This window comes from Papio anubis, chromosome 18 (assembly GCF_008728515.1).
Source record: "Papio anubis isolate 15944 chromosome 18, Panubis1.0, whole genome shotgun sequence".
NCBI lineage: Eukaryota > Metazoa > Chordata > Mammalia > Primates > Cercopithecidae > Papio > Papio anubis.
In genome coordinates, this window is record NC_044993.1 from 11,187,655 (window position 1) to 11,213,538 (window position 25,884).

General features: G+C 42.2%; 1 protein-coding gene across 4 annotated transcripts in view; it reads right to left on the reverse strand.

Annotated features, from left to right (window-relative positions):
- The window catches only part of WWOX (WW domain containing oxidoreductase), a 1,119,479-nt gene that overhangs the window by 396,020 nt on the left and 697,575 nt on the right, over positions 1–25,884 (reverse strand). Inside the window, exon 9 of one of the 4 annotated variants that reach the window (XM_017953721.1) lies at positions 18,621–19,032. The exons of the other annotated variants lie outside the window; for them this stretch is intronic. Within the exon in view, the coding sequence (XP_017809210.1) occupies positions 18,967–19,032 (66 nt within the window). The 3' untranslated portion in view covers positions 18,621–18,966. Of the gene's footprint in view, positions 1–18,620; positions 19,033–25,884 lie in introns of those variants that run through there. 4 annotated transcript variants of the gene reach the window in all.

Genomic DNA, 25,884 nt, shown 5'->3' on the forward strand with positions numbered 1-25,884 from the left:
CTTGGTAGTTTGATTAGACAGTGGTATGTAGGGGATATAAGGATTACAGAAACTTAATTTTTTTAACATACTGTATTTTTTAAATATCATTTGAATTGACACAGAAAAGTGCATTTTTTCCAGTTTTTTAGGGAAAAAGAGAGACTTCACCAGGAGGATAAAAAGGAAGAAGAGGGGAAGGGGAAATAAGAATTCCAGAAAGATGAAAAATTGTTGACATAAGAAGGAGGCACATTTTTGCCAAAATTCTCTAGAAGAAAGAATTATTATGGCTTCCCAGTAACTGACTCCGCTTGCCGGCAGGGGGAGGATCTGGCCGGGTTCCGTCTTCTCTTGTGATGACACACTGTCCTGTGCTGAAAACTTGAGCCACAGCCTGTGTGCCTGGGCAGTATTAATAAATGCAGATATTCAGCAAGGAAAGAAAAGAAAACTCCTAAAAGTAACAGCAGGTGACTTAAACCAGGGGAGATGTAATAGAACCTATAGAATTGGGGGTGGGGAGGCAAGCTTCAGGAAGGTTAGCACTGGGGCCTCTACATTTTCTAATATAGATTAATGGCTTGCTCAGGCAAGCAGCTACACGCTTGCTAAATGTGCTGACCGCCTGAAATTAGGAAAGGTGGTGACTAAGGAAGGGAGAAAAAAATAAATAAAATGAGCTGAATCTGAATGTGCCTCACTCATCCTGGTCTGACATATGACAAACAAAATTAACGGCGACAAAGAGAAAGCAACAAGTAGCAGGTAGTAGAAAACAAACATCAAATGAATGTGATTGATCTCAGAGAGGCCCTTTGTTGTTGTTAAGACCTTGGAGTCACAGTGGATACTTGAGGAACACACACACAGGTGCTCACACACACACACACACACACACACACACACATTCCTGCCCACATATACATACATCAAAGCCAGACCGCCACAGAATTAGATGGGCATCGTTATATCTCTCTCTAACCAGGATAAAATGTGTGTCTCCAGAAATTAGAATAGATTATCTTGGACTCTGGCAAAACTCAGCTCAAGTATACTCCATTCTGCTCATCACCTTACAAAAGTTATTAATCTAACACATGAAGAAAAGCAGGATTCTTGGACTTAAATGTCTGAGTGTTTTTTTTTTTTTAAGGCTGTATATTTATAGCTTAGGAGGTTGAAAAAAGGAAATTAAGGGGAAAATATCAAATGAAAAATACTTAGGACCTAAAATATCTCGGTGAGGTAGATAACGCTATGATAGCAAAACAACAAAAATCAGAAGCAATATTAAAGGTACATTTGAGATGCTGAATATTTTTTTTTCCTAAAAAACAATCAACTGCTTATAGAACAACGTGTATACAAGTTGGAAAAAAAAAAAAAAACACACACCTCACAAGCATCTCAGTATTTTCCTATAACTAGACGGAAATAAGAAATTACATGGGTTTGGTAGATTCCCTAATTGTGTTTCCACAAAGATTCATAACAAAATTCTTATATTTGATTTTATTTTTCCATTTTAAGACAAATTCACCAGTGAGTCAAAATCTCTTTTAAAAATAGATGTGTTTAAGAAGATGTGGAATGATAGTATTTTCCCCTGTCTTTTCTATTAAAAAAAATGTTAAAACTTATAACACATACATGGGGCCTTTAGTTTATGGGGCTTGTTAATTAGTGCTGATTATGCGTTAGTCAGGGCCTTTGGATAGAGTTTTTGTGGGGGCGGGTGGATGGAGACTCACTCTGTCACCCAGGCTACAGTGCAGTGGCATGATCTTGGCTCACTGAAACCTCCGCCTCCTGGGTTCACGTGATTCTCGTGCCTCAGCCTCCCAAGCAGCTGGGATTACAGGTGCCTGCCACTACTCTTGGCTAAGTTGTTTATTTTTAGTAGAGAAGGAGTTTCGCCATGTTGGCTAGGCTGGTCTCGAACTCCTGACCTCAGGTGATCCGTCCACTTCGGCCTCTCAAAGTGTCAGGATGACAGGCATGAGCCACTGTGCCCAGCCATATTTGTTTTCTTAACAAATTATTTTCAAGAAGTTGTTTGAGATTACACAAGAACATAAGACCTGCCGTGCTAAATCGGTGTCACCTTTAAACCCAGTGTCTCTAAACCCAGTGGCACCAAGAGATGGTCTGTGGCTGGCTGCTGATGTCCTCTATAATGGGGCATTATCCTAAATATGCCACAGTCGATACCATCTTGTCTTTTAAAAAAATTAGCAGATACATTGCCAAGTTAGGACACCTAGGTCCTATACACTGCCATGCATTGGTATTTGGTCTCTGTGCTGGCTGGGGACTTTGGGGATCAAGAGAATGAAACCTGATCCTTTTTGCAAAGATCTTATTGTGTGATAGCGTAAACAATGATGAGGGTAAGAACCACAGCTTTGAGGGTGTTATCATAGCTATAGTTTAATCAAGTAATTATCACATGTCAGAAACAATTCTTTAAAAATTCCATTTATTCCTCAAAAGAACCCTAACAGGTAAATTTTATTATCCTCATGAGTCAACAAGAAGAGAGAGGCTTACCAAGCTTAAGTAACTTGAACAAGCGTTAGGGACTGAATGTTTGTGTTCCTCTACCCCTCATTTATATGTCAAAGCCTTGACCATCAGTGTGATGGTATCTGGATATGGGACCTTAGGGAGGTAGTTAGGTTTAGATGAAGTCTTGAGGATGAGGCCCCTCATGAGGGGATTAGTAGCCTTATAAGAAGAGGACAAGGGGGCTGGGCATGATGGCTCCTGCCTGTAATTCCAGCACTTTGGGAGACTGACGCAGGTGGATCACCTGAGGTCAGGAGCTCGAGACCAGCCTGGCCAACATAGCGAAACCCTGTCTCTACTAGAAATACAAAAAGGGGGAAAGAGAGAGAGAGAAAAAGAAAAAAGAAAAGAAAAGAAAGAGACAGGGAGGGAGGGAGAAAGGACAGGAGAGGATAAGGGAAAGGGAAAGGAAAGGAAGAAAGGGAGGAAGAGGGAGAGGAAGAGAGAGATGAAGAAAGTTAACAGATACAGTGAATGTACACAATGACAGCTTCTAAATGGAATTCTACTGACATAAATGTACTAGTAGATATAATTCCCAAAAGTGATTTATCCAACCCAGAGAGCCTATGAATCACAGAGAGGATGAAGGATCATCAATTAATCAGCAATTGCAGAATAATATACCTACGTATTCGAGTGACCATGTGTATACAACATAAGGTAGATCACAACTAAGAATGTCACAAAACACTGATATTTTTCCAGATGCTGAATTACCAAAGTCCCTTCAGACTTTTTCATCATTTGTTCACTGCATTCTTCTAAACTTCAGACGAGAAGAGGAGTCATCTTACTGGCACACTGCTTTCCTGTCTCTTCCCTTTATAAACCTCTGAAAGGCAGTGCAAGTTACCGAAGACCAGAGAAGGCCTTTGATGCATCCTCACTTCACTAAATATGCTTCTGGCCACGGAAGCCCCAGCTCTGCCTGCAGTATTTTCTAAGTGTCTGAATGCATAGTCCACACAGCATTCCTGTCTCTTCTGGCATTATGACAAAATGACTGAGCACTTGCCTTTTTGGATCTTGTGCTGTCATTTGTCTTTTTTGTGGAGTTTTTTTTCCCCCTGCATAAGATGATTTGTCTCCAAAAAGAAAGTCTTAATAGAGTTATTCCTACAGAAGGGAGCAAATCTAGTTTATACTCCCACCTTCTTCCACACTTGATATTATGGCCCGCTTCAATCAGGATTAGGCAGGCTTAACAATTAGAACCAAACGCCCTATTCAGCAGGCAAGAGTCACTCAGAAGAAATAGTGGGAGGTGAAATTCTTCTGCAGTACAGAATTTGTCAAGGCAATCATGGTAGCAGGGAAATGTTTCAATCAGCTGTTGACTATTAATTTATTTTGTTAACAGCAAATATGGATCCAAGAATCTCAAGTGATACATGGGTTCCCATAATACTTCCTAGGGATGTTTTCTGAGTTGACGTGTCATATTTGATAGCTTATATTAACTGCCAATATGCTGTCATTCTCAAATGTTAAAAACAAGCGTGGCTGCATGTGTCCACATAAATATACGGGCTGCTCATATGAGGCAGGGTAGGTAATTGGGCAGAACCTGATATTTCATAGGTAAGCTGCCATTTAACAGATGCAGGTGGAAATTGGAAATCAGCTCAGAATAAGACTATGTTCTGATAGAAATGTTTTGAAATTTTCAGTGTCATTTTGAAAATGTATAGGCAATGGGCACCCGTCACTCTGAAGAAGAGTATTAAAGGATCACTTAATGAAACTGTATGAGGGCTCCCCTTCCCCATACTCTTAACTCACTGGTTTAGGTCTGGAAATTTCCATCAAGGGCTGAAAGATTACCAGGAAGCACAAAAATTGAAACTTCAACATTTTTCCTTTGATGAATCCATGCTCTTGGTGTTTCTATTGGTGCTGTGAGATTTGCTAGATGAACAGCACACCAAGGGTCCCCCACGGGAGACTTCGCTTTGAGAAGGTGAGTGTGGAATGCTGACCCAGGGGAGGAGGCAAAGCTCAAATGCACATGCAACTGATCTACCACAGAGGGTCGTCATCCCTTGGGAACAGTGACCCAAGAGTTTCTAGGAGCTCACACACTGAACACACTGCTATCCTCTCCTTCCTTCTTCCTGTCCCAGCTAAGCTCTGAGAAATCTGCATGACAACCGCAGGGACAAACGAGGCCACATGGCCTCATTCACACCCCAGTCCTCTTTCTAGAAGGCATCTGGAAACAGGGGTGGCCCCTACATGCTAGGTTAAATTTCTGGAGTTCCTAAAAAACTGATGGAAGGAGGGAAAGAAAAGATGACACCAAAAACAAAGGCTAACTTCCACCTATCTGGGGCAAGTGGAAGTTGGAAAGGAATACTGCCAGAGGCTGGCAGAGTCCTTAGGGTACAGGGATGGGCTTCAATTATAATATTAACATGAAAATTAAGAAGTGATTTCATCTCATTCATACATACTAGGGAAGGGAAGCAGAACATACCAAATATAATGAAAAGTTTTCATTTGAAAAATGGTTTTTCCTTCCTCGAATACCACGGTGGATTTTTTGTTTTGTTTTGTTTAGATCTCTATTGGCTTTGCTTTGGTTTCTGTTTCCCCCCTAAAAAAAAATCTAACTTCTGAAAACATTCTGCTCAGACATCCATTTCAAGTCATAGGACACATGCTCTAAAGGAAACCATCCAGGAGAAACATTTGCACTGTTCTCACGTGACTTGAGATTGCATCTGAGAAGGGTGGAGGGGGAGAACAGACAGAAACAGCCCTCTCTGTGTGCAGAACGCCGTGTGTCCTCAGTGCTTCTCAGGGCCCATAGCTCATTAGCTGCAGTTGGTATGACGCCTGCAACCTATGAGGCCATAAAATTCCCAATCATAATTCATCAGGTCCTGAGAATTCTCCTAAGTACATTTAGATCAAGTGCGTGACATTTCGCCCCTAATAGCGGCATTGGCTAATGGCCTAACGGAATTTAGATGGCTCCACCAAGCCACACAACTATATTATGTGTGTTCAAATGCGGGGCAGCCGTGGAGGTTGATGGGTGGACATAAAATAGCAGTTTAGGCTAGTGGTCACGATCACACACCCAGGACACCGGGCAAATTAGAACCTTCGCATCTCAATTTACTCATCTTTGACGTAGGATATTCATATGGAACCACTCAATCTAGTGTGAGGATCACATGAAATAAATGTTTGGCTGGTGCAGGAAATTAAAGATGATGGCATGTTTTTCTGTTGGAGTTTATGTTTAAACCAATGAAGCATCAAGGAAGAGGCCTCTACTTCCCAGAATGTTGGCTACTGACTTTTCTAGTGAAGAACACCCTTCTGTGACATCGGAAATTCACAAAGATCCACGTTTTTAGTAATCATCAATTAGTAAGTAGGTAATGATCATGTTACTATGGATTCAGTAACACTGTAAAATGGATTTCTACTTTACACATCCCAATAGCATTTACCCATATTTGAAAATTATTTGCACCTATAAGACCTGTTATTTGTCCTACCTAGAATACAATACTTGCAGCATATACAGGTTTGAAGAGGCCATACAGTAGTTGCTTCTGGGTTGCAAAGGGATCCATAGTCCAGAGGGATGAATGACTACTCTTGAGGACTAGAGGTTCAGGGTCCCTATGGTATCACAGGAGGAGGATATTTAGAGGGGTTGAAAGACGCCTTGACCTTCAGGCGGAATACCATGGGTGCTAAAAATTGAGGAGGGGGGGTTTACTACAGGGAGTCCTGGCTGCTTGGGCCTAGGCCCTAGAAGATTCTCCAAATGGGGAAGGGGATGCCTTTCAGCACAAAGATCTGTGGGGAAAGAGGGGACATTTGAGCTGGTTGACTTTAATTCTGGAGTGAACATGGAAAAAGCAAAAGGAGAACCAGTCTCCAAAGCAGTTAAACTGTCCGATGAAATGAAAATGTTCTGTCACTCTGCTGTCCAGTGTGTTAGGGACACATAGCTACTGAGCACTTGAAATGGGGCTAGTTAATGAAACTGAAGAAGTGATTTTTACAAATGTCATATAACTTTAATTCATTTAAGTTTAAATAGCCACATGTGGCTAGTGGCTACCATGTCAGACAAAGAAGCAGCACTACAGTTTGGTCAGGCCACTTTGAAGAAACACCAATTATATAACAGTACATTGTTTCCTCTTTCTGAGAATCAGCTAATGCCCATTAAACGCTGGCACCTTTCAATCTTAAGGGAATATTTCTTTCCATAAGCCATTAAATGCTCCTAGATGAAACTGACTCGCTTCATCCCATGGCACTCCACGTTTGCCACATTTGAATCAGGTTTTAGCCACTGTCATTAATTAGAATCCATGTAGAAGCAAAAATATTTAAAATAAACCCGGGCCCTCGATGTTAAAGCTGTCATTTTGTTACATGGCCTCATGATTCAACGATTAATGGACCTTAAAACAATCATAAAACATCAAGGCCTGTGTTCAAGCTTAGAAGAACAAGAATAGTTTTACTTCTGCTCCGGTCCTCTTGTTTTAAATTCATTGGGTGTCACCGGGCTCTGTAAACACTTTTAAGTATTTTGACATTGTGGTATGAGATGTTGTTAATCTGTTTCCTCCCTGACCTTCATTGGCCAGTGGCATGTTGCAACTCAGTGGAAAACTCATGAAAAACAGCAAGGAGGTACTCAGTGACATAGATTAGGACACAATAAACCTAAATAATGGCCATAATGTGCAGATTCCAATTCAATAAACTGACTCACCAAAGATTTATTGAGCATCCAGTCTGCACCAGGCAGTTGGTGGACACTTGTACAAATTACAGATTTTATTTGCATAATCCTCATCACAAATGTGGGGTCAGCATTAGTGTCCCCCATTTCATAGATGAGCATGCTAAGACCCAGTCATGTGGCTAGTAAGGGGCAGAGGCAGGATTCCAAACCAGGTTTCCTGACCGGCTCCCAAATACCACTTCTTTTCCCAATATCCCGTTGTAGGACATGAACTGTTCGCTTATGTGGCAGACTGAATCTCTCAAAAGTGGCCATAGCAGTATGTCCAGTCCCACATTCTCTTCCAGAAGAGGTGGGGTCTATTTTCTCTCACTATAAATCTGATTGGGGTGGGTCTGACAGTCTAAAAAATAGAATGCAGGAAAACCAGGGCTATGTAACTTCTATGGAAGGCCATAAAAGGCAATGCAGCATCTGTTTCCTTCTTTCTTTTGGGATGCTCACCCTTGAAACCCAGCCACCATATTGTGAGGAAGCCCAGGACACATGGAGACAATGTGTAGGTGTTCCAGCCAATAGCCCCTCCAGCAAGAGTCCCACCCACCAGTCAGCATCAATCCTCAGACTCATGAGTGAACAACCTTCAGGTGATCTCAGACCCTGGCTTTCAAGCAGCTTCAGCTGATGCTAATTGGAGCAGAGATAAGCTGTTCCTGAGAGCCCTGCTGAAACTACAGAGTCCTGAACAAAATAAATGTTGTTGTTTTAAGCCACTAAATTTGGGGATGGTTTGTTATGCAACAAGTTTACTGGAATATCGTCAAACTTTAATGAAACTCTACAGAATAGGGAAATGCTTCAATTCCCTCATCAGTGATATCCAAATGGCCAGAAGATGGGTTCTCATGAAAGAAATCCTGAGAGGAAAAAGATCAAGGTCTTCGTTGTAGAAAAACACCAAGAATTTGGAAGGCTTATTATATCAGGGAATTAAGCGAAACATTTGAAGGAAAAGAAAACAGAGAGCCTAATGAATATACCACAAAGTTTAGATTTACGGGATTATACATTTATTGCTTTGACTGCTAAGATCTGTCTAGAGCCTCAACCGGCTTTGGACTAATTCATTACTTTGGGTTTCAAAGATTTCTTAAGAGGATCCTCCACTTCTGTCTCTTGAGGTTAGAGGGTGGCACTGGGTGTTATTCCGTAATGTTCAAAAGATGAGAAAAATGTTCCTGGCATGCTAGAAAGAGGACCCAAACAGGCAGGAAAAAAGTCTTAATCTTTCCATATTCACAGATCTTGGCACTGTCAATGACAGTTTGGAGAGGAATTGAAAAAAAAAAAGAAAAGAAAAAACTGGATATCTATGGAGATACAGCCATACAAAGAGTTAAAGGAAGTTGGCAAAGAGTGACAGTGACTTATTTTTGACACTCCCATGTTTCACCCAAATGAGAAGCTGTTTAGGTCTTAACAGTGAATAACCTAAAAATCCAAAGTGGACCCCACTCTTTTGCCTCTACCTTCAAGATGCCTCAAATCTATGCTGTTGGCCCGGCGTGGTGGCTAACGCCTGTAATCCCAGCACTTTGGGAGGCTGAGGCGGGCGGATCACGATGTCAGGAGATTGACACCATCCTGGCTAACATCATGAAACCCTACTAAAAATGCAAAAAAAAAAAAAAAAAAAAAAAATTAGCCAGGCGTGGTGGTGGGCGCCTGTAGTCCCAGCTACTCAGGAGGTTGAGGCAGGAGAACGGTGTGAACCCAGGAGGCAGAGCTTGCAGTGAGCCGAGATCCTGAGATCACACCACCACACTTGAGCCTGGGCAAAAGCGTGAGACTCCGTCTCAAAAAAACAAAAAAAAAAAATCTATGCTGTTTTGGGTTTGATTCTCCAGAGTTGGTGGTGAACTCATCAGGTCTCTCTCAAATACACTTTTCCTCTCTTGGTTAAACATTCTTTGCCTACCTTAAACATTTCACAATCTAATTCTTAAATTTTGATATTTTGGTAGTGATAGTCTTAATTTCATGTACAAGACCACATGCACAAAAGTACTTTTAAGATGAGTTGCAAATATCAGGAGAAAGGGGCATTTTGCTCATGCAAAGCTTCCCAAATACAAATGAAAACTTCCCAAATATCAATGGAAACCATCCGTAGATATTGGTAGCAATATTTAAATCTTTCAGTAGCTTTTAGTTTGGAAGAAATTTAGATTAATTGGGTTGCTTTTAAAACCTGTAATACAGCCATGGTGACATCCTCAGGATCACGGAATGCCTAAGGTATAAACAGGATTTTTTTTTTCCTTTTTATTGATGGCTGTGAATTTTCTCTGCACACCTGTACTATCAAGGTAACTTTTGCTATAAACAGCATTTTAAAATTATCACATAAAAAACTATCAAGCACTAAATTAGAAAAAAACAGAAATTTGAAAGTGATAGTTAAATTTATGAAGCAATTCTGCTACACTCAAAGGCTCATTGCTTGACATGTAAAAAATTTTGAGCTGCGTGTAAGACCTGGGTATGAATTTCCCTCCACTGGGAGAAGCCACAATTCACACCAGACTCCAAATGAGAGCCACACGCAGAACATATGCGCTTCCGACGTGCGCTTGTTTGCATGACTAATGGAGTTAATATTAAAAGTCTTTTCTCATCATTTCAATTCTTTCTTTCTTTTTTTTTTTTTTTTTTTAATTTGGCTGAGAGCCTTTTTTGCTACCTCCAAGAGCTGTTAATTTTGTTCGCTGCCGAGCAAAAGTCAAAGTCAGAGTCTAAACAGCTTGTAATGAGTTTTCAATGGCCCATCTCAATGAAATTGAGGGCAAAGACCAGCCGGCTCAGGCAGTGTCAGCCCTCAGAATTTATTAGTGAGGGCGCATTGTGTTCAGGGGAAGGCACAGAGGAGGGACTGCAGTTCCTGGGCTCTTCAAGAGGAGCCCCAGCCCTCATTAAAAAGTGGTGACAGCGACAGGACACGTGCTATCTGACCCATCTGCCACAACCTCCACTCTGGCAGGGTCGAACCTGGTTGGGAATGAAGGAGAGGGAAGTCAGCTGAAGGAAAGAAGGGCTTCCATCTCACAGTGATGTGGCTGTTTCTATCTATCTCATCGTCAATCAGCTAAGAAGGAGGAGCACCTTCCCTCCTCCAAGACCATGAAGTACCACCTGCCCACCTCCCCCATCCACACACACACCTGTTTGTCTGGTGATGGTGATTTGGGAGAAATGAAGCAGTATTTTTGAGTTCTGACTGCTTCTGACTACTTTATTTGTTCAATTCTTTTTTTTTTTTTTTTTTTGAGACGGAGTCTCGCTGTGTCGCCCAGGCTGGGGTGCAGTGGCACGATCTCGGCTCACTGCAAGCTCCGCCTTCTGGGTTCACGCCATTCTCCTGCCTCAGCCTCCGAGTAGCTGGGACTACAGGCGCCCGCCACCACGCCCGGCTAGTTTTTTGTATTTTTAGTAGAGACAGGGTTTCACCATGTTAGCCAGGGATGGTCTCGATCTCCTGACCTCGTGATCCACCCGCCTCGGCCTCCCAAAGTTCTGGGATTACAGGCTTGAGCCACCGCGCCCGGCCTATTTGTTCAATTCTTTTAAAATTCCTCCATCATGCCACTTCCAACAGATCCCGTGGTTTTACTTTCAAGAACGCTCTTCAGGCTGGGCAAGAGGGGTCACGCCTACAATCCCTGCACTTTGGGAGGCCGGGGTGGGAAGACTGCTTGAGCCTAGGAGTTTGAGACCAACACGGGCAACATACGGAGACCTCATCTCTACAAAAACAAAAATTAAACTTAAAAACATGTCCAGGTATGGTGGCATATGCCTGTGGTTCTAAGCTACTTGGGAGGCTGAGGCAGGCGGATTGCTTGAGCCCACAAGGTCAATGCTGCAGAAAGCCGTGATCGCACCATTGCAGTCCAGCCCGGGCAACACAGCGAGACCCTGTCTCAAAAAAGAAAAAAGAGTACCTTTGAAACCCACGTAATACTTTTCTGCACGAATTTAAAATCTCCATATAAAACAGAATTCTGCATGAGCTGGAGAGATAAATCCTATACTTAAGCATGAAGATCAATTTGACAATAGACTTTCTGGCCAAAGAAATACTCTGCAAAGCCACTACAATAACGCACATGAGCAAGTGGTGGTTTGAATCGGGGGGCGGGGCGGGGGGGAAGTCTTATTTCTTCATAGCCACACTTTTTTATTTAAGGAAGAATCTATGGGGTTTGTGTTAAGAACTGATTTGTCCTGTGAGTGGAATGAATCAGAATTGTTGGATCCTGCAAGACTAATTTTTATATAATTGATATTAAATTATGATTGATTCCAAGACATTTTTTAAAAAATAGAGTGCCTACTAGATACTCTTGCACCTACTGGCTACAGTGCAAGGGGCCATGAATTCCATGGCAGGCCTGGTGATAAAAGTCAGTTCATCTTTCTTGCCACTCATTCATTCCTTTTTTTCTTTTCTTTCTTTCTTTTTTTTTTTTTTCTGACATTGAGTCTTGCTCTGTGACCCAGGCTGGAGTGCAATGGCATCATCTTGTCTCACTGCAACCTCTCCCTCCTGGGTTCAAGCAATTCTCCTGCTTCAGCCTCCCAAGTAGCTGGGATTATAGGCACCCACCACCACACCTGGCTAATTTTTTTATTTTTAGTAGAGACAGGGTTTCACCATGTTGCCCAGGCTGATCTTGAACTTCTGACCTCAAGTAATCTACCTGCCTTGGCCTCCCAAAGTCCTGGGATTACAGGCACGAGGCACGGTGGCCAGCCATTCAACCATTAATGCATTGCTTTAGTCACTCACTATATTCACAGATATTTATTAATTAGTTGTTAAGGACAAAACTATTGACTAAGTTTTGGGGAAAATGGTTGGTCTTTGTCCTCAACTATTAATAACTTAGGTTCTGGTAAAATTTCATAAAATTCCAGATTAATATAGTAGATTTCCAAAGCCTTCCATAAACCACTGTTTATTTAAATACACTCCTTATTTATTTAAATACACTTGTTTCCTCAGCCTTGCACGCATTCAGTAAACACCAGCAAACAACAACAACAACAACAAAAACAAAAAAAAACCAAACAAACAAAATACAAAAAAACTTTGCTCTTTGTGTTGAATATATCTGGATATTTCAAAAGCATGTCTGATCTAAGAGCGAGATTCATGCACAGGCACATTCCTTGTCACTTTCACAAAGACAAGAATGCTAATAACAACAACCAGCAGCACCGGCAAAAGCCACCATGGCACACCAGCCGGCAAAAGCCACCACGGTGCACCAGCCGGCAAAAGCCACCATGGCGCACCAGCCAGCAAAAGCCACCACGGTGCACCAGCCTCTGGGATAGGCCCTTTCCACGTATCATCTCAGTTAATTTTCTGCAAGGCAGGTTCTGTTCTTATCCCTTTTTGCTGAAAAAACGTGGAAAGAGGTTAAGCGATTTACATCAAATAACAAAACCAGTTCATTTTAGATCAGGGGAATCGGACTCAACAATCTATAAAATATCAACACCCAGTTTAAATTGTACATCTTACACAGCTTTAATCTCCTAAAAAAACTGAAATGTCCCTTTGTCTGAAAGTGAAATGTTGTTAATCCATATACGCTAAGGAGAGGGACAATGGCAGGATGGGGGTGCACCTGCTCGGAAGAGGTATCCACAACTCACCACTCACTTTAAAACTCTGTGGATAACTTCATTCAGAAACAAAGGAGAGAAATTGTTAGTGAGGGGTGAGAGCTCAAAAATTTCCCCAGTAAGGACTTTGGCTGCATTCAAATGCCAAGAGGATAGATATCCTCATTGGCAGCTAAAATGGCAAACGTTTGTTTATTTTTGAGATAGGGTCTAGCCTTCTCACAGGCTGGAGTGCAGTGATATGATACCAGCTTACTGCAACCTCTACCTCCCGGGTTCAAGTGATTCCCCTGCCTCAGCCTCCTGAGTAGCTGGGATTACAGGCACTTGCCACCACATCCAGCTAATTTTTGCATTTTTAGTAGAGATGGGATTTCACCATGTTGGCCAGGGTGGTCTCAAACTCACGACCTCAGGTGATCTACATGCCTCGGCCTCCCAAAGTACTGGGATTACAGGCGTGAGCCAGCACGCCCAGTCCAAAAATGGCAAGTGTTTTTTTTTGTTTGTTTTGTTTTTTTTAATGAGGTAGAAACCACTTGAGATGAGTGTCACTTGAACCTGGGAGGCGGAGGCGGAGGCAGAGGCTGCAGTGAGCCAAGACTGCACCACTGCACTCCAGCCCGGGCAACAGAGTGAGACTCTGTCTAAGAAAAAAAAAAAAAGAGGTAGAGAGAGAATGACAATAACACTGCCCAGAAAAGTGTAGCATGAAATAAATAAACTATTACATGGGGTAATAGTTTGCATTTATGCTCACTTTTTTTTTTTTTTCTATTTTACGAAACTTCCATTCTAGAGTTTGATGCTTAATGGTTATATTGGGGAATGCCTTGCAAAAACTTGCTAAACTATCAGACTGTCTGTTGACAGAGCACTATCTGTCACGTGAGTGCTCGGGAGGACATGCTATCTCCAGAGAAGTTTGCTGTGGCTGCTACATGCCTGACCCTAGCCAAGAATGCATTTGAGATTTTAGACAATTCCCTCATTCTGAAAAGAGGCCTGAAGTCAGGAACCCCCTAAAATGTTTGCAGTTGAATCTTTGCTGTTCTCAGCTTCCCCTTTGGCCGTCAGCTGCCACCGCAAGCCATTTAGCAAAGGAAGCGAACGGCAAATTCTATCACAGTGGGGACAGACTCTGCATAGTAATTCGTGTCGCAGGCTAATTCTGACTACACAGGCTTACCCCTGTTCCTAGACCTCCCAATTTGTAGGAGAAAGAAGAAGTGTGGATATCACTTTATTTGGGGCCATTTTCATAGCCAGTGACTACAGGCACCTACACAATCAAAGCCTGCGGATATCATATAATGTCAGCTGGTCACTCTGCTCCAAGCAGAATATTAGAGCAACATATTTGTCTTTGTGATAAAAGCACATGGTACACATTTACAGAAAACCAGGCCCGGGCATTCCTCTGAAATACTGTGGCTGAAAAGCCCGACTTTTTTTTTTTTTTTTTTTTTTTGCCACGGAACAGTGAACATTTATACAATCATTAAAATCGCATCTACCACCATATTTTTTCTCCTTCCCAGTTTTAATACATTTTTGTAATTGCATTGAAGATATTCTAACCCTGTTTTTAGTGCAAAGATAAAATTTATGAACCGTGACAAACGTATCATCTCCGAGCCAACCCGAAGGATAACAACATGCTTGGTGAGACCCAAGTGTTCCTTCCCTTCTGCCCATTTTAATGGGGAGGCAGAGAAGAAGAGTTCATCGGAACCTCAGACCTGGAATGCCAGACGCGGGGGAGGTTCCTGACCAGTGCCTGAGATTGAGGACACATTTCAGGCAAAAGTCGTCATTCACACAGACATTTTTCTAAAGCTATCTAACTGGAACTTTGACTAACATGCATTTAAAATTTGTAACTGGGTATAATTGGGCAGCTTCTGTCAACACAGCCAAAGATATCTAAATAGATTTGTTCTCCCAATGGCATGCCCAATTCCCCCTTTCTCCTTTTGTGTACTTTCTTTAGAGAATGTTTTTGGATGACATTAGAGAGCAGGTAGCATAAAATAGCAGAAAAGTCAGTACACAAAGTGGCACGGAACATGAGCTTCAAGATTCGGAGGGGGTCGTCCAAACCCATGTGACCTTGGCCAAGTCCCTCTGCCTCTGACAGCCTCTCCCCTCCTCAACTCCATAAGGAGAGATTTGGAGTGGACTTTTGAGATCTGAAATGACGTGTGATGATGACATTATTTAAAACAAAATAAAATACCTCCAACTTTGAGACTCTATCCCTGGTGAGAAAATCATTTTCCTAAGAAAATCTTAAATGCCGGTAAGTTCTTAAAAATCCAGCAAGCACAGATGTGCGAGCGTGTGTTTGTTAACTCAGACGGACACCATCAATTTTTTGAAAGTGATTTTTGTAAGCATCTACCCTGGGGTTTTCATTCCTTCTCGCAGAGTGTACCCTGCCCATGAACTCTCCGCTAAAGAGACAGCAAGAGAGAAGACTAACTCCAGATGAACTTTTCTGCACCGTGTCCCTGTTTCTTTAGAAAGGCAGACTTTTAAATATTTCCTAACTTCACATAATAGCCTTGCATAAGACACAAATGCCAGGAACCATAATGAAGTGGAGGTAATCTAAACAATTTAAAAACACTTATTGTGACAAAATGGATTGACAAGGTATAGACGATACAAGCACATATAAATGAAATGCATCCCACCGGAAAACCATTTTGCTCACATTGTCATTTACGGCTCCTGAATTAATAGACCAAGAAAGGCACCACCGGCCCCAACAAAATGCCGTAAAACCACTGGCAGCGAGTGGTGTCTCAAACTTTAATTCCCCTGGGGAGAAAAGGACACTGCCTAATCTGTATTCAGTCCTGACATTGGCCGCATCTGATATGGAACATTAGCTTCTAAGTCTCTCAATAGACTAGTGTCCTTCAGTTTATATTACTTTATGTTAATAGTAGAAAAATTACACACAACATCATTTATCATTGTTATACTCTGCTATACATCCCATAGCTTATTTTAATATATTTATTTACCCCTGAGATGGCGAGAAATTAAAAATATATATGTTTCGAGAAAAACCTAAAGGGAAAGATCACTGTAAATCTCTTTAAAAAAAAAAAAAACAAAACCCCAACAACTCCCTTGTGGGGAGGGGGGAATATACCGCATAGCTAAGCTCGTGAATGATAAGATGCTTTCTGCCTAAGGACTCAAGTACAGGCTGTACAATAATTTCTGGGGCATGAGTACATAACAAAAAAGCGGCATATTAATGATAAGATAGCTTTTGTTCCCGTATTGCACCTGTTTTTTTTTTCATTTGTCGATGACATCCTTGGATTCTGTTATTAGCTTTTTTGACATCTGACCTCCAGCGAGGGAAAGGCAAATTTTTTTTTTCTCTCTCTCTCTTGAAAAGCAGTCAATCTGAGCCTGACTTCTACTCTTTTTGACCCAGATTCTGGAAGCCCAGAGCATAACTTCAGTTTGGATTCAAAATAGCAAGACTCTCCTTTCCTGCTTACGTTGTGTCGAAGGTGCCTTGGATTTGGTATCATGACCTCTGTGCTCTGGTCCAAGCTCTGTCCTTTGCTCCCTATATAACATGAGCAAGCTCCATCTCTCTGAACCTCAGTTTCCCCAGAAACAAAGGGAGAAGACTGGTTTCCATGGGCTAAGATTTCTCATAGCTCCAGTGAGTTTTTAGTAGATTTTGTTTTTTGTTTTTGTTTTTACAGACGGGGTCCCACCCTGTCACCCAGGGTAGAGGGCAGTGGTGTGATCATGACTCACTGCAGTCTTGACCTCCTGGGCTCACGCAATCCTCCCACCTCAGCCTCTTGAGTAGCTAGGACTACAGGCATGCGCCACCATGCACAGCTAATTTTTGTATTTTTTGTAGAGACAGAGTCTTGCTATGTTGCCCAGACTGGTCTCGAGCTCCTAGCCTCAAGAGATCCTCCTGCCTCGACCTCCCAAAGTGCTGGGATTACAGGCATGCACTAATGCACCTGGCCTCCAGGGGATTTTTGGCTGGAGATTTTTCTGGGAGATTGTTTGTTACTTATCACAGTTCCGTGAGACTGGACGAATCTTCCTATTTTTCAAATAAGCAAATGGAAGCTCAGGAATATTGACATGACTAAAGCCCCAGGTTGAAAAAGCAGCCAGACTGGAACTGGAACAGTGCCTCAATCCTGCCTGGCACTCTTGTCTTGACTCCAGGCTGCCTCGAGACCATCTCTACAAATGAGAGCAATGGGAATGGGTCTACTTTAGGCATGTCGGGAAGTGACTGCAAGCTCCTGCCTGCTGGGGCTGCCTTTTTATATCTGATGTTTCAATTTTTTTTTTCAACCACTTTGATCCTTAAAATTGCATACCTTGTGTCATGCATGATTATACAATACAGTCTTGTAATTTTGTGTTCTTATTTGGGTCAGAGGTAGCTGACTTGACATTAGCTTTTCCCTTTAGCAGGTACTCTTCATTCAGAAGGCACTCTCATGGATTATGTCATTTCTTCCACACCCAATGAGGCAGGCAAGGCAGGTACAATTTTCCCAATTCTATCGATAAAGAAAGTTGGGGCCCGGCACAGTGGCTCACGCCTGCAACCCCAACACTTTGGGAGGCTGAGGTGGGTGGATCACTTGAGATCAGGTGTTCGAGACCAGACTGGCCAACACGGTGAAACCCCATCTCTACCGAAAACACAAAAATTAGCCAGGCATGGCGGCCCATGCCTGTAATCCCAGCTACTTGGAAGGCTGAGGCAGGAGAATCAGTTGATCTCGGGAGGCAGAACTTGCAGTGAGCCAAGATCGCGCCACTGCACTCCAGCCTGAGCGACAGAGTAAGACTCTGCCTTAAAAAAAAAAAAAAAAAAAAAAAGAAGAAGATAAAGAAACATGAGATCAAAGGTTCTTAGTGACTAGCCCCAGCTCACATAGCAATGAGTGGCTGGATGGCTGCTGGGAACTGAAGAATGGTTCTGGCTGCTAGCCCAGGCAAGGGCCTTTTCTAATACTTTGCAATGATGCTGATAAACAGATATATCTGTAACAAATATGACAGTAACTCCTTCCAAAAGGCAAAATAAAACTTGTATCATTTGTACAAGACCATGCAATTTTAAAGCAATATTGTAAACAATCTACAGTAGAAGGCAAGGCTGAGAAGGCAATGTGTTCACTGAAAACATTTCTCTTGCCTCCTGAAGGCATCACTAGACTACATTTCCCAGACTCCCTTGCAGTTGGTTGTAATCATGTGACTGAATTCTGGCCAATGGGAAGCAGGTGGAAGTGATCTCACTGCTTCTAGGCTTGACCCATAGTAACTCCTTGGAATCTTGTACTTTTTCTTCCCCTGTCAGATGACTGGACTTAAAGGATCCAGCAGAGAATTCGCAGGCTCCAGGGTATAGCTGAGCCCCAGAAGTCAAAGTCTGGGTCCCTGAATCACAGTATGGAAGGCCAGTTGCTGAATGTCCATACTGATTGTTACTACAGCAAGTAATCAACCACAGTTCTAGGAGTTGTTTAACAGCTAAGTCGATCCTGATTAAAGGAAGAAAGTTGTGGAAGGAAGGCAAGGAGCGTTTCTACATGTCATAGCTGGGTAGACATTCAGAGCCATTCTCTTAGCCAGCCTAAAATATTTATTATATACACTGTCCTTCAGCAAATGTTGCTACAAACTGCCCCAGTGGGTCTTAGGATATTTAAACATTCACAAAATGTGCTTTGCCTTATCTTAGACATCATCTGATTTTCTTCCTCAATTATCTCCCATTTTGTTCACTTACTTAAACCTTATACTTTTGTTTCCACTTGATAGTAATAAGAGCCAACATTTATTGTATGTATTGGGTACTCACTACATGCTAGCCACTCTACTAGATACTTTATATTCAATATCTCATTCCATCCTCAAGGATAATAGGTAGATGTCATTATTGTCCCCATTTACAGTTGAAAAAACTGAGGTTAAGAAATATGACACTTGCCCAGTAGATTGAATCTCCAGAGCCACACCCAATGCCGATTGTGTATCTGTTAATAAAAAAAAAATAAAAATTCAAAAGCCAGAATTATACATGAGTGTCCAACTGGTAAGTGAGGCGTGGTGCTCCCAGAAAGCACTGTCCCAGAAATCTGTGTGAGAAATTATACCCTGAATCCTTTTTTCAGAATTGGGAAGACTCAGCACCGGACTAAGGCCCCAGGTTTGATGTAGAGGATCTTGTGAGCACTCCATCTAGATGGAGGTTGAAGACAATTACTTGTTGTAGTCCATGGGGGACCTTCCCAACTCAAGGATCCCCTTTCCATCCTACTCATTCACAAAACAGCCAGGAAGACAGAAGAATATTGTGTTAAAGAGCCAGCTTTCAGGCGGTTGGACTGCCTGGACTTAAAATCTACCCTCTACTTAAAAACGTGGGTCAATTATGTAAAGTATTTATGCCATTTTTTCCTTACATGTAGAAAGAGAGTATCTGTGAAGTGTGAATAACATAATGCCCGTAAAGCACTTAGCACATTATGTGGCACCTTTTGAACACTCAATAAATGTAAGACATTCTTGCTGTCATTATCAATATCATCACCATCACCTCCTCCACTAACAGCACCACCCTCCAAAACAGGATATGCTTAAGCACCAACGTCCAAAATGAGTTGACTGGAAAAATTGCCAGCTCAAAGATCAGTGTGAAGCCTCCAACTCCCATTACTTACAGACTTCCCAAGATGCTTATGTGATGATAAGATTAATTTATCAACTACAGATATTTGCAGTATGCCAGGCACAGGGCTAACATACAAAAGGAAAGTCATTTCTTTGTCACTAACCCACTCAAGGGCAGACAGGTTCCAGCAGCCACAGTTGGCAGTTCTGTGCCCTGTGTCTGCACCTTCGGCATTAGACAGGGTCTGCCTATGCTCACAGTCTGAAGACATGGGTCTCCATCTTCTCCGGCTGGAGCATCACTCTGATAGCAGAGCTAATAATAACAGTAAGCGTAATGACAAAGATAGCAGCTGCAGGAATGACAGCAACAGCTATAACTTACCAAGGTCTTGCTAGGGGTCAGCCATTGTGCTGACCACATGAAGATGGTACTTTACTTAATTCTCACAGCAACACTAAGAGGTATTAGGGTTGTTACCTCTTAAATTTTTTGTTACCCATTTTTTTGGATGAGCAAATTGGTATTCAGAGAGTTTGGGTATTTTGCCTAAGAAGACATAGATAGAAGGATTTGTCATAGTCTTTTGGGGCTTTTATGACAAAATAACATAAGCTGGGTAGCTTTTATTTATTTTGTTTTTTGTTTATTTGTGTTTTTTTTTTTTTTTTTTTTTTGTAAATAAGGCAGCTTCCTGAGCCAGAACAGGCTCAGAGAGACTCCTGGGGAGCTTTGAAAGAAAAAAAAAATTATTTCTCATGGCTCTGGAGGCTGGGAAGTCCAAGATCAAGGAAGCAGCAAATTCAATGTCTGGCCAGACTCCCACCTCCTCATAGATTCCCTTCTTGTTGGTTCTCACATGGAGGAAGAAGCAAGGTAGCTCTCTGGGGCCACTTTTATAAGGGCACTCATCCAATTAAGCAGGCTTTGTTCTCATGTCCAAATCATCTCCCAAAAGTCCCCATCTCCTAACAAATGAATGCTGGGGTGATACAGACATTCGGACCACAGCGGGATTTGAATCTAGCCTGTTGTAACTCAAAGCCTGTGTTACTAAGAACTTTGCTATATGGCATGGGTCTTTCTGAGCCCTAGCTGCCCTACAACCTCTTCCATATCAAAAATTTCACTTTTTTTTTCAAATATTTTATTTTTTGTAGAGATGAGGAGGTCTTGAACTCCTGCCGTCAAACGATTCTCCTGCCTCGGCCTCCCAACATACTGGGATTACAGACATAAGCCACCTTGCCCAGCCAAAAATTTTCATTGTTTCTAACCTGGATTCCTCTTCAAACCCTTCTAGGCAATGTTTACCCCAGTGCAAGGATGAATTGCATTTGCAACGTTTCTGAATGAAATCATAAGTTATTTCCGTAATGCCTGAATAGTCTGAAAAAAAAATTTTCTTTTGCTGTGTGCTATGTGGGCACACTGAATAATATTTAAACAATAAAGGTTACATTTTATGTACTACAGCTGTGTTTTATGCTAATAACCAGAATCATTTAATCATTATGAGCTAATGACCTGCAAAATTTCATTTAAAAAATGAAGTCATATCTGGGTCTCTGGAAAGCAAAATTGGATAAAAAATGAGGAAAGTCAATGTTCAATTTGTAATCTTGAGTGGAGAGCAGCCGTATAGTCTGTGCAGTTCCACACCAAGTTTGAGCATTTAAATAGAAGCAGGAGCCTGGCATGGTGACTGATGCCTGGAATCCCAGCACTCTGGGAGACCGAGGCAGGCAGATCTCCTGAGCCCAGGAGTTCCAGACCAGCCAGTATAACATGGCAAAACCCCATCTCTAAAAAAATACAAAAATTAGCTGGGCATGGAGGTCCCAGTTACTTGGGAGGCTGAGGTGTGAGGATCGCTTGAGCCCAGGAGGCAGAATTGCAGTGAGCTGAGATTGCATCACTTCACCCCAGCCTGGGCATCAGAGTGAGACCCCGTCTCAAAAATAGATATAGATATAGATATAGATATAGATATAGATATAGATACAGATATAGATAGATAGATAAGATAGATTAGATAAGAAAGAAAAGGAAAAGGAAAAGGAAGGGAAGGAAATTCTGCATCTTAAGGGACTTAATGGTATCACTTGAGCAGCAACCAAATAAAGAGATTTCCTGTTGCACTGCCATGGTTATCAAGGTTTGGGTCTTTCCTTCTGTCTGCACAGCCACTCTGTCCTTCCAGTGTGGATTCTGTTACTGCTAAACCCCAGGGGTGAGCAGAGAGCAGAGCTGTAGACAATCAGAGCTCCCTGCTGGCAATCTTGGTGAGGATTCTGGCCTTCCTGGGCTTTCCCATCCCAAACCACTCTGTGCTTTGGCTAACCCTCATCTTAAGATTTCTACAGGTAAGATGCCCCCATAGACTTGTATGGTAAGCTCTATCCATTGCCTGCCCCAAAGATATCCTTCCTCCTTCCTTACTAAAATAATTGTGATTCTGTTTGGGCGAGAGAGCAATGAATCAAAATCAGTCTAAGCCAGGGTAACATGACAAATTTGTATTAAATGGCCTGAAGTTTTTATGAACCCCTTATCCATGCCCTCTGCCATGCAGACTTGCAGCACCTTTTCAGTCTCTAAGTGGGATATAATTCCTCACCCTGGAGTAGGACCACATGATTTGCTCTGGCCCAGAATGAAGAAGTGATAGGAAGCCATCTCTGAGCTTTTTATGTTTCTGCCTGTTTTTTCTGTTTCTACCTTTAATCATGAAAAGGATTCACGTGGGAAGCAGAGGAGAGAGATCCAAGGTGGGGCTGGGTTACTCCAGCCAAGTCCAGCCTAGATCAGCCCATTCCCAGCCCAATGCCAGACTCATGAGAAAGGTGAGCAGAGCAATGCAGGGGAGCTTAGCAAAGGTCAGTTCAAACCCAGAGATGGCGAGAATCGAATGTTTATTGCTGCGGGCCACTGAGGTCTAATGGTGGTTAGTGATGCAGCAAGCCTGCGGCAATAGCTAAGGGATACAGGCAACAGTCCCGTTCCCTCGCATCAGGGACAGGTCTAAGCTGACTATAGGACGTAGCTCAAGGTGAAATATGGGAAAATTCACCACTGGCTTCTGAAAGAAATTTCCCCCCTAAAAAAAACAAAAAATAGTAACAAAAACTTGTGAAGAGAAGGCCTCTTTTGTTTTTTTGCTTCTTGTTTGTTTGTTTATTATTGATGTTGTTGTTGTTTTTGAGACAGAGCTTCACTCTCACCCAGGCTGGAGAGCAGTGGCACGATCTCAGCTCACTGCCTCCCCGGTTCAAGTGATTCTCCTGCCTCAGCCTTCCAAGTAGCTGCGATTATAGGCGGGCGTCACCACATTCAGCTAATTTTTTGTATTTTTAGTAGCGACGGTGTTTCATCATGTTGGCCAGGGTCATCTCGAACTCCTGACCTCAGGTGATCCACCCATTTCATCATCCCAAAGTGCTGGGATTACAGGTATGAGCCACCGTGCCCAGCCTTTCTGTTTGCCTCAGATTCACTAACTTGAGATGGCCTGTGAAGGTGTGATTCTTAGAGCAGTGGAACCCATCTGGGGAACACAAGGGAAGGGCCAAGACCACGGCAGGGCAAAATGTTGACATTAAGGAGTCACTCAGCCAGCCCTGGAACCATCTCCTCCAGACTATATGTTTCAGGAGATGAATGATATCTCCACTGCCCATGCCAGTCTCAGATCGGCTGCTCCTGCCTGCTCAATGCTTCCTAATACATACGCCTGAGACTGCCCTTCAGTCCAAATCCACAACACCCACCACATCAACAGACACACAGGAAACCCAAGTGCCTGGTGGATGGGAGGGAGGGTGTGTGTTTGCTTCCCATGAGTTCATGAGGCCACCCCGTCCCGGCACCTTACGCAGATGCAGCCCACATCCAGGTGGTAGTCAGGACAGCACTGAGTCAGAGAGGTACTCCTCCCACTGACCTCCAACCCCCTCCTTCCCTGCCCTTCCTTTAGGGGCCCTGTGTGAAGGCTTCTGATGAACAACAAAGATTTTCCCTTTTTTTCACCTTTTTTTTTTTTTTTTTGAGACAGGGTCTGGATCTGTCACCCAGGCTGGAGTGCAGTGGTGTAATCTTGGCTCACTGCAACCTCCATCTCCCTGGGATCAGGTGATCCTTCCACCTCAGCCTCCTGAGTAGCTGGGACCACAGGCACACACCAACACACCTGGCTAATTTTTGTATTTTTTGTAGAGATGAGGTTTCACCATGTTGCCCAGGCTGGTCTTGAACTCCTGGGCTTAAGTGATCCTCCCACTTCGGCCTCCCAAAGTGCTAGGCTTGCAGGCATGAGCCACTGTGCCCAGCCAACAATGAGATACTACTTATCTGTACAACATAGTCTTGTTTTGATTTTCTCAGAACCTTTGTACTTGGGTTTCATGTCCAAGGCTTGGGTGAAGAAAGAAAGAAAATTAATCTGCCAGAGAGAAAACAGGATGCTGTTTTCTGTTTCTGCTTATCTCCTTCATGTTCAATAGGGTTGTCCATGGTAGTGGATACTGGTCTCTTTTGGATGAATTCTTAAAGTTGTACATAGACCTTCTGACTTTTCTAGAGGAGATTTATATTCACTGTGTTAGACTAAAAATAATAATCCTGAGCTAGGCACAGTGGCTCACACCTGTAATCTCAGCACTTTGGGAGGCTGGGGCGAGCGAATCACTTGATGTCAGGAGTTTGAGAGCAGCCTGACCAACATGATGAAAACCCATCTCTACTAAAAATACAAAAATTAGTCACGTGTGGTGGTGTGCACCTGTAATCCCAGCTACTCGGGAGGCTGAGGCAGGACAATCACCTGACCCGAGGAAGCAGAGGTTGCAGTGAGCTGAGATCACACCACTGCACTCCAGCCCGGGCAACAGAGTGAGACCCTGTCTCAAAAAAATAAAATAAATTTAAAAAATAATAATAATCCTGAAACAATAACAGTATTTGATTTTATGTATTAATGCTTCCTATGTGTGAGGTGTTATGCTAACAGCCTTACATGAATAATCTTTAATTCTCTTGAGTGTCCAATAAGGTAAGAACAACTATTTTTAGCATTTTGTAGTCAGGGAAACGGAGGGTTGGAGAGGTGGAGTAACTTGTCCAAAGTCACATGGCTAAGTGGCAGAATTGGAATTTAAGTTCACAACTGTCTGATTTGGGAGCCCAAGATTCTAACCATGCTGCCATATGGTCAGAGAAATTAACAAAAATATGTCCCCTAAAGCCAGAGGGAAAAAAACTGGAAACAGAGCCTTTCCTGCAAGTTTTATGTCATGGTGTTTGGGAGCTGGCCAACCCTTGCTCACAAGAGCTGATGACTTTTCAAAAAATATGCAAGCCAGTTATTAAACACTGCCATGATTAAAATTTAAATTATATTGATCTTAAAATTCAAATGGAAATACAAGGTACCCAGAATACCCAAAACAATCTTGAAAATAAAGAACAAAGTTGGAGAATTCACAATTCCAAATTTCAAAACTTACATAGAGTTATGGTAATCAAAACAGTGTGGCAATGGCATAAGGATAGGCATATCAACGGGATATAATTCAGAGTCCAGAAAGAAATACTTACATTTATGAGCAACTGATCTCTGATACAGGTACAAAGACCATTTAATGGAGAAAGAATTATCTTTTCAAATCGATGCTTCTGGAACAAATGGATATTCACATTCAAAAGAACAAAGTTGAATGCCTACCTTAAACTATATAGAAAAATTAACATAAAATGGATCAACAGTCTTAACATAAGTGCTAAAACTATAAAAGTCTCAGAAGAAAATAGAGGGTTCATTTCAGGGAAATACTATTTTCTGAAACCATGTTCCCTTCTGCTCTCACACCACCATGACAATCAACACAGAAGACTCCTCTCACCAAATGTGAGAGGAGGGGTAATATCACAGGAGTAAATGTTTATGACCTTGGATTAGACAATGGATTCTTAGATACAACACCCAAAACATAAGCAACAACAAAAAGTAGATAAATTGGATTTCATCAAAATTTAAAACTTTTATTCATCACAAGACACTACCAAAAGAATAAAAAGACTACCCACAGAATGAGAGAAAATGTTTGCAAATCATTTACATAAGGGTCTAGTATCCAAAATATATAAACAACTTTTACAACTCCACTTTACCCACATACCAAGCAGTGGACAGCAGCTGGGTGTCCTCCAATTTGAT